General features: G+C 46.6%; 1 protein-coding gene across 1 annotated transcript in view; it reads right to left on the bottom strand.

The window, feature by feature from the left end:
* robo1 (roundabout, axon guidance receptor, homolog 1 (Drosophila)) overlaps nucleotides 1–10,000 on the bottom strand; it is a 381,083-nt gene that overhangs the window by 37,650 nt on the left and 333,433 nt on the right. The window contains exons 18-19 of the mRNA XM_063205088.1: nucleotides 9,812–10,000; nucleotides 2,028–2,054 (exon numbers count right to left, since the gene is read on the bottom strand). The exon at nucleotides 9,812–10,000 is cut by the window's right edge and continues 12 nt beyond it. Of these exons, the coding sequence (XP_063061158.1) occupies nucleotides 2,028–2,054; nucleotides 9,812–10,000 (216 nt within the window). The remainder of the gene's footprint in view (nucleotides 1–2,027; nucleotides 2,055–9,811) is intronic.

Genomic DNA, 10,000 nt, shown 5'->3' on the forward strand with positions numbered 1-10,000 from the left:
ATCTCATCTCTTCTCTCTCTCTCTCTCTCTCTCTCTCTCTCTCTCTCTCTCTCTCTCTCTCTCTCTCTCTCTCTCTCTCTCTCTCTCTCTCTCTCTCTCTCTCTCTCTCTCTACACTCTCACACACACACACACACACACACACACACACACACACACACACACACACACACACACACACACACACACACACACACACACACACGTACACAAATTCAATGGTCTACCCTCAGCAGTGACTTAGACTAAATAAACATAACGCAACCCGCATTGTGAGATTCAGACTCACTTCGGGATGTAATAATAATACAAATATTTCTGATGGATTGCATCAGGCTCTCCTTTGTGCTTGACTGTGGCCTTCTCCTCTTGTCTTAGTATGTGATCTCTATAGCAGTCAGTACTGGGCTACCAGACAGGTCAGGTCCCTATGGGGCTAATTCTCACAGCAGACGAAAACGAAAACAAATGATGAAAAAGATGAAAAGAGGGCCAGCAGAATGAGGTGGATGAAAGCGGTCCAAAAAGAGAAGCTTTGTGCGTGTGTGTGTGTGTGTGTGTGTGTGTGTGTGTGTGTGTGTGTGTGTGTGTGTGTGTGTGTGTGTGTGTGTGTGTGTGTGTGTGTGTGTGTGTGTGTGTGTGTGTGTGTGTGTGTGCATGCAGTTGTGTGTCATTTTGTAAGACACATGCACACACGTGTGTAAAGTGATAGCTGTGGATTCTCGGACCATGACTATTTTCACAGACAGCTCAGCCTCTGCGTCGCTCCGGTTCACTTCCTGTAACACGCGGAGCGGAACCTTCCCAAACCCTTCCGGAACCTTCTGTTAGCCTCCCGCTATACTCTCTAATTGGGCTCCACCGCCAGGCTTGTTTGTGGTTCCATCCCCCCTCGGAGGCCAATCTGTGGAGGGGTGGCGGTTGTAGGATTTGGCTGGTAGTTGGTGGTGGATGTGGCAGTGGTCACCGAGCGGGGCGGGCGCGGGAGGGGCAAGGAGGCATCAGGAAGCTTTGATCAAGTTCTGTGGCTGGCTGTCTTGTCTTGTCTTGTCTTGCGGGAGGGTATTTCTTTTTTGATATAGCTGGAGAGGCAGCATCTGTTGGCTGTCATGCCTCTGGATATCATACTCCTGCTACTACTACCAGATGGGAGGCTGAATACAAAGCTACAGTATACACTACATATCTGGCTATGGTCTAGAGAACACTGATAGCAGTGGTTTCCACGACAGTAATACTAACAGACAAGATGCTGAAACATAGATAGATACTCCATCTGCTAGATATGGATGGATATGGAAGCATGGATTCTGATTGCCTCCACGACTACAACTACTAAACAGGAGGCTGATCCATAGATGTAGTACTAATAAGCGACTTTGAGTGACATGAAAAGCGCTATATAAAATGTATGCATGTATTATTATTTTTCACTATATCCAAATATCTTGTTGGGAGGCCATTGGCACCAGACACATTCAACAACTACATAAGGGTATGTGGGGGAGAAAAATAGACATAACACCCCATGGATGTTGGATATGCATGATCTGGGGGACAATGACCCCGGCTTCACTGTCTGTAACTTCAGTTCAGGTCACATGAGTCAGACGTAAGAAAGGGAGAATGGGGCCATGGCTCATGTAAGAATTCACCAGGGCCAGCACACTGACCTTTCTAATAAATAAACACAGACGTTGCAGTAATAGGATAAGGACAAAACGGGGGCGAGGAGGTTTGAATGTTTATATCTGCATTAACAGTGAACTAATTTTTTCAAACCGATAAGTAACCGTTTTTTTCACAGATAGGCCTATTTGTTTAGAGAACCATAGTTTATTTCCATTCACAGTGAACAGCCTTGTAAAATAATGCAGGAAATGTCTGGCCTTGAATCCTATTAGCAAGTTTGCATTAGTGAGCTTATTTACATGAGTACTGTCAATGCTAGACAACGAAAAACAAAATGGCTGCCCTTTGGAGGTCAATTTGGTCAAAAGGTCAAATAGCGGAGAGCTGGGTGCTTACCTGTGGGAGTGAATGTGAAGGAGGGAACTGCAGGCACAGCCAAGGCATCCACACATGCAGAGAAGAAAGAAATGGGGAAAGAAAGAAAGAAAGAAAGAAAGAAAGAAAGAAAGAAAGAAAGACAGAAAGACAGAAAGAAAGAAAGAAAGACAGAAATAAAGAAAAGGGAAAATAGGAAATGAATGAAAGAAGAAAAGAGAGAAGAAAGAAAGACGAAAACAGAACAAAAAGAAAAAAATAATTAGTTCATTTGTTAAAACCATTACTAACTGTTGAGTAAGAAAACACTTCCATATTCTGATCACACATCTTTCTCTGGAGTCTGACTCCAGATTTACACTGAATATTTTCATCTACCTCTTAGGTCATTTGTATTTATGAGCCCCCTGTGGAGGAAGAGAGAGAGGGAAAGAGAGAGAGAGAGAGAGAGAGAGAGAGAGAGAGAGAGAGAGAGAGAGAGAGAGAGAGAGAGAGAGAGCGAGAGAGAGACAGAGACAGAGAGAGACAGAGACAGAGACAGAGACAGAGACAGAGACAGAGAGAGAGAGAGAGAGAGAGAGAGAGAGAGAGAGAGAGAAATGGTATATACCAGGCAGCTTCTAGCATTAAAAACAAGCCCTGAAGGTAAAAGAAACTCAAATTCAGCGCATACATATATAGTCCCCAGGTTCCTGCTTCCAAACCCCTATCCAGCCAAAACCAAACCCAGTATTACTTTGACTTGACGGTTCTCGTATTCTTATTCTAGCCCAAGGGGGTGAGTGGGCATGTGGTGGAGGTGGTTCGTACTGTGTGTGTGTGTGTGTGTGTGTGTGTGTGTGTGTGTGTGTGTGTGTGTGTGTGTGTGTGTGTGTGTGTGTGTGTGTGTGTGTGTGTGTGTACGTACGCACGAGATTCATTCTGGGCAAGGGCCAAATCATGCACATGCTTGCTTACGTGCACACATACAACTAGTATGAAAGTATGTAAGTAAGTAAGTAAGTTCACAAATGTACGCAAAGAACAGTATAAACACATCCATCAGCGGCGTTGTATGCAGAAAATAAAAACATTCATTTGTCAGGGTATTTGGCCCTTGGCCTTTGACATTTGTCATAGTAGATTTATAAACACATGAAGACTCTTGAAAGACACGCTCGCACGCACACACACGCACGCACGCACGCACGCACGCACGCACGCACGCACGCACGCACGCACGCACGCACGCACGCACGCACGCACGCACGCACGCACGCACGCACGCACGCACACACACACACACACACACACACACACACACACACACACACACACACACACAAATAAAGACTACTTCTCTTATATCAACAATTTGTCAACTGCTTAGCCTATTAAGACACAAAGACAATCCATCATGGCTTCAGCCCTTCAGTAAGGGTGATGGGGTTCAGATGACCTTTATCCAGCCTGCATGGCTCTGCATGGTAGTAGCCAGTCTCTGGGGCTGGCATACGCATTGCAATCTGGCTATGTTGGACAGGCTTCACAGTGGAGAATGATGCCCAATCATGGAGTGATGGAATGAGTAGGTAATGTAATTCCACATCACTATTTGGGATAAATAAAGTAACTTAAGTTACCTTATCTTAGACAAGCTAGCTTCATGTGTGTACACGCTATTGTAAGTAAATACGAAAATAATTTATAAAATTGTTTAGTTGCTGTTTGTTTGTAGAAAGTCTGTAGTCCCTTTGAGATAATAATAGAATAATAATAATAATAAAACCGAAAGGGAAATTGATCAACAAGTAAAGCTGAATAAATTGAGATTATTTATAAAATAGAATCGCAAAAAATAGAACAACAAAAAAAGATTTAGGAACCGAAGATTAAATAATAAGCAATCAGACGACAATGCATTCAAAGCCCTGTCGTAATAAATTGAAAACAATTTTTTTAAAATCTAGATTTAAAAATCTCAACAGAGCCTGTCTGCAGCGAGACTACACAGAGATGAGCCTAACGAAAATAAGCATCTGATGGTGTTGTTGGCGAGGTGGCTGGCATTTGCCCTGACACGACTCGTGCTGGACGTGTTTGTGTTCTTGGAAATAAACAAATCAAATTACCGTGGTGACAACAGAATGTCAGCTCCACTCAATCTCCTGTCACCGTTAGGCTCCCTGGCTAAGATGCAAGGCACACGCTGATGAACAAATGTACGCAAGAACACAAATAAAAACAATGACGCATAAGAACTTCCACACACACGCAGACATACACACACACACACTACATGCCCGCACACGCACCGGCGCGTGCACACACACACAGACACACAGACACACAGACACACAGACACACACACACACACACACACACACACACACACACACACACACACACACACACACACACACACACACACACACACACACACACACACACACACACACACACACACACACACACACACACACACACACACACACACACCAATACTGGCCCATACTGACTCTATACCTATACTCATGGGGCCAATATACACATGCTAACACAGTATACAGGTGCATACATACAGACTACACATACACACGCACGCATGCACGCCCACAGCACATACATATTTCAAGGGTGTGCAGAGATTCCCATGGTGCATATGAAACTTGAGACGTGTGCATATGCCCTCAGCACCACTTTGGCCTCTTGAGCCCACTCCAGCTGGGCCAGGCAGAGAGAGAGAGAGAGAGAGAGAGAGAGAGAGAGAGAGAGAGAGAGAGAGAGAGAGAGAGAGAGAGAGAGAGAGAGAGAGAGGGAGAGAGAGAGAGAGAGCCCTTCATGTGGTTTCCCTCCGCAAGACTCAATCTGTCGCACACACATCCACACACACATCCACACACACACACACACACACACATGCACGCACACATGCATGCACGCGCACGCACGCACACACACACACACACACACACACACACACACACACTGAGAACCCTTTGGCCTCTCACACAGGACTGTTTCAAGTGTGTGACGGCAGGAAGAGGCGGAGAAGGGACAGAGACATATTTCACCCAGTGTGCCGACAGACGGCCGTTAAGCAGGGAGTGTGTGTGCGTGTGTGTGTGTGTGTGTGTGTGTGTGTGTGTGTGTGTGTGTGTGTGTGTGTGTGTGTGTGTGTGTGTGTGTGTGTGTGTGTGTGTGTGTGTGTGTGTGGTGAGGAAAGACGACAGCAGGACAAGGGCCACGCCACCACATGGTGTGGAGTAAGTGTGTGTGTGTGTGTGTGTGTGTGTGTGTGTGTGTGTGTGTGTGTGTGTGTGTGTGTGTGTGTGTGTGTGTGTGTGTGTGTGTGTGTGTGTGTGTGTGTGTGTGTGTGTGTGTGTGTGTGTGTGTGGCGAGGGGAAGAGTAAGGATGAGGTCCATGCCAACGAGGGCCACGCCAAGGCACGTTATGGTGCGGTAGCCTATGCCCATCCTCCACGCCGCACTCAACACCACTCAAGGTCCTCTCTGCAGGAGAGTGGTGGCACCCAATCCGCCCTAAACTTAACAGTGGTACTTCATCACTTGGAGAGTTGAATTTTGCAGATAGATATAGATAGATGGTGGCGCGGACGGACAGCACAATATAGGATTCGACACAATTTCACAGCTGCGGATAAGATTCAACGCAATTGTGTTGCCTTGTTTGACAGTGACAATAAAAAACCTCTTGAATCTTAAATCAGTGTGAAGTCAACACTTCAACTGTACCTCTTCCACTGCTAGTCCAAACACTCAAAGTATTGAATTAACACCGCAAAATGCACTGTCCATTCCTATTGTCCATTCCCTCCATGCTCCACCTCTCCATCTACCACCCTTCCGTCCATCTCTCCTCCTCCAGCCCTCTTCTGGATGCCTCCGGAGGTCAGCAGGCCAGTTCCTGGTGTCATGCCCTGTGGGCACCATGCCTGCTTCCTGGGAAGCAGCAGAGAGGGACGAACTGAACTGGACTGAACTGTGCTGAACTGGACGCTCCTCCTCCAGCCATAAGGGCAACGCGGTCAGCAGCCTGGTCAAACGGCCAAAGGGCCAGAGGGCTCAAGGGGTGAAGGCATTTTTTGTATGAAAATAGCAGGGCTCTACTGCAGGTTTAAAAATACCCAGAAGGCCTTTGTGCTGGTAGGGGAAGAGCGAGTGAAAGAATGGGGCCATGGCCCTTTGGCTCAGTCTGGGTTGGGTGCAGTGTTGCCAGATGGAAAATGTAGAATTTCTTTTTACCAAAACCTCAAAATGATGCTTTTTTGGGGGCTTTTGGGGAGAAATGATCGCACACGAATCCAAATGGTTGTTTCAAGGCAGCTAAATGAACTGAATGAAAACTTATCGTACATCATGTGTTTTCATTCATGTGTCCATCATTATCATTATCTGGCAACACGGCTTGGGTGCACCAGCAGGGGTGGAGAGTGGTCGTTAGTGGGGCCTGATCTGCAGCATGGCTGAACAGTGGAGTGGAGGGGGAGTAGGGAAGTGGCATGGAGACATACGGGAGGTGTGTGGGACTGCACTTTATGGCCAACTGTGCTCAAAGCAGCATCCCACCAAGGAAGAGGAAGAGGAAGAGGAGGAGGAGAAGGATTAAGGGAGGAAGAGAGGAAGAGGGTGAACTGGGGATGGAAGAGAGGGAGGGCGGTTAAGGGAAGGGAGTTGACCAAAGCAGTGCCAGCATTAAAAAAATGAAAGAGAATAAAAGAAAAAAAGCAGTGTGGTTACAGTAAAGAAAAATGTTTTTGCAAACACAGCCGCAAAGCAAGCACATAAATAATGTCCTGTGGACGCGCTGGCAGAGTGCAAACATGTAAACTTACATCCCACAGCTCGCTGTGAGGGAAAAACACTGTGTCTAGCATATACAGTAGGCCTCCTCTTTTTGCTATGTGTGGGTGAACGCTAGAGCGCTCCACAGCATTCTCCACATAGTGCAATTGCACTACTGAATTTACAGGCCACATAACCCAAGCGTGAGAAAGAAAAATCCGCCAAAATGGTAACGAGAAAAAAATAAAACAAGCAAAAGAAACAAAGCCCCACTTCAAGTCCTCTCAGGCATGACAGGAAAAGAGAGAGAGAGAAAAAATAAAACCTCACAATCACATTTATGTCCAATATCCAACCTATCCAACACAATTACATTTCTCCCCTCTCTCTCTTTCTTCCAGTGTATTTGTTCAAGGCAATCAAATCATGGATTTTGGAGCTTTGCCACCCAAGCGTTTCCAGGGGTTTTTCTCCGGGTTGTTACCAGAAGTCCCAGTGTAGCACATGCAGGCCTGCTGATGGTGAGGGGACAAAGGGGTCAGCTGTCCTGGGCACAAAGAATGGGCAGTATAGCAGCATTGCGGCTCCCATTACATTATATGTATTGAATTGGGGGCCCTGTCATATGACTTTGTCCCAGGCCTGGTGAAAGAGCTACCAGAGGCCCCTGGGCACAGGAGTGAATGTCTGCACTGTATGTGCACTGTGCTGTGCTGAGCACACTGTCGATGCAGCACTTCTTAGCAGCAGCTGCTGGAAGGGAAATGGTGGCGCTGGAACCTTTTGGAGCATTGGCAAGGGCCTTGTTACCGGGAGCTTAAGTCTGAGGACAGACGTGCGGAAAAGGGGGAAGAAAAAATTGGGAACACATTAACAGCCCACGGGCTTTCTTTAAAAGTGTTGTTTGTGTGCACTGGTGCTGGGGATTGAGTAAAAAAATGAAATAAAAAAATAGTCAAGCAGATTATCCTGGAGTCTTGCAAACAAGCCACAGAGACGAAGTTATGCTTACTACACGCACGCACGGACGCACACACGCACACACAAATGCAGGAAAATGCATGTGCACACAGACACTCAAGTGCACACACCGGCACAACACAGACACACGGAAGCATGAGCCTGTCTGCACAACACACGCACGCACGCACACACATCAACTCCAACACAAACCAAACATTGCCAACACACACATTCACCACAAAACCAGAAGGAAGCCCCTCAAATCCTGAGCAGAGTTATGTTGTTGAGGTTGACTCCCTGAAAACATGTTTGTTTGCAAGGTGAGCTTGGAGATACTATATGGCTGTTGTGTCCTTGTTAAAATCAGTGACTAATAGCTTGACACCGTCCACATCTCTCCATCTCTCCATCTCTCTCTCTCTCTCTATCTCTCTCTCTCTCTCTCTCTCTCTCTCTCTCTCTCTCTCTCTCTCTCTCTCTCTCTCTTTCTCTCTCTCTCACACACACACACACACACACTTATTATTTTTCACTCTCTCAACTCTGCAGGCAGACGGCAGGAACCATATCAGACGCCACATCAAACGTTAACCTTGGCAGATCGGAGTGGGCAGAGGGAAAAATGAAAGAGAATACAGGAACAGTCTGTCTCTCTGTCTCGCTCGCACTCTTGTGCTCTCATTTACTAAAGAAGAAGAAGAGGGGCTGTTTGGGAAACTTCGCACTGAGGCTCGCCATCTTTGAAGTGCCTCTTCAACGAGGACCCCTAACGTGTGACCTAAAGCTGTGTAGTGGAGTGGTTGCAGCAAGCCGAGTGGGTGTGTGAAACAGAAACAGACCGTGAGAGGGAGGGAGGGAGAGAGAGAGAGAGAGAGAGAGAGAGAGAGAGAGAGAGAGAGAGAGAGAAAGAGAGAGAGAGAGAGAGAGAGAGAGAGAGAGAGAGAGAGAGAGAGAGAGAGAGAGAGAGAGAGAGATGTATCACAATCATTTCTTGAAAAAAAAAACCCTCTCAGAATGAAACCGTTAATTGAAGGTTTGTTGAAGGTTAGTGTAAGGAGTTTGATTTAGGAGTCAGATGTATGTATGGGATGACGTTCAATATACAACAACAACAAGCCTGAAGCTAAAGTCAATAAACCATTTCTAATGTCTCTGTAGATACGCAGTCCAAGAGACAATTTACCAATAAATCTAAATTCCTCCACTCCTCAACTTGTGTGCCGATGTATGTGACCTGAATTGCAGAAGGCATTCTTAAAACGTGCTTCTGATGTACGCATATGTCCTGTATACTCTCCCCAGCAAAAGGTCTGGTCTGGTGGCTTGTATAGTCTACTGCTGGTAGACCCAGACAGGCCTGTAGGAATTTAGCCCTTGCTCACACTACAATGTGGGAGTACTATGCTGTACATTCTTATGGTTGGTGCCCTCTAGTGAAATGTGTGGTAATTTGTACTGCTGGTTATACTGGCTTGCCACCTTGCCTAATGGCTTGTATTAGTACTGGTGGTAACACTGAACCCCTTGGAGGAACGTCACCAGTTGCTGGCTGATGTGATAGGCAATGCTAGTGGTTCGACTCTGGTTATTGACTAAGCTGGAGTGTCGTAACAATCACGTGTCTGCTATGCAGAACCTGTGCTAGCTGAAAAATGTCCCCCCATGTTAAAAAGGTGGTGCTTGTGGCCACGCAATGCCGTACCGAAAGGGGAAATAAAGAAGAAATAATGCCACAACATCAGAGTTTAAGAATACTCCACCTCACCACACTCTAATACAGCAACAGTTAAGTAGAATGTTACAAGTATGTATGTGATATTTGTATCTTTTCAATGGCACCTCCCCCACATTTCCCCCAAACATCAATATGGCGGAATGTTGACATTCACACGGAAGTTCTCAAAGATCTGAAACTCCTATGCACAGCCACTTCCATCAGTATTCCAAGGGAAACAAGCACCACATTCTGGTGGACTCAATTTTGCTGCTTTTTTTATTTCGCTTTCTCACACAAAAGTTCCCAGACTTACTGAACGCTGGCTCTCTCCCTCACTCACCCTTGCGTATGCCGGCGTAGCTGCTGCTGAGGCCGCTCCTCTTCTTGCGGTGGCGGTAGAGCCAGATGCTGAACACCATCAGGATGATCCAGCAGGCGGCCCCGATGCCCGCGATGAAGGCCGGCTGCTTCACCACGTCGGAGATCTGCTGAGACAGGGTGTTCTCCGGGTCCTCGCTCGGCCGCACCA

The sequence above is a fragment of the Engraulis encrasicolus genome, chromosome 8, assembly GCF_034702125.1.
Source record: "Engraulis encrasicolus isolate BLACKSEA-1 chromosome 8, IST_EnEncr_1.0, whole genome shotgun sequence".
Classification (NCBI taxonomy): domain Eukaryota; kingdom Metazoa; phylum Chordata; class Actinopteri; order Clupeiformes; family Engraulidae; genus Engraulis; species Engraulis encrasicolus.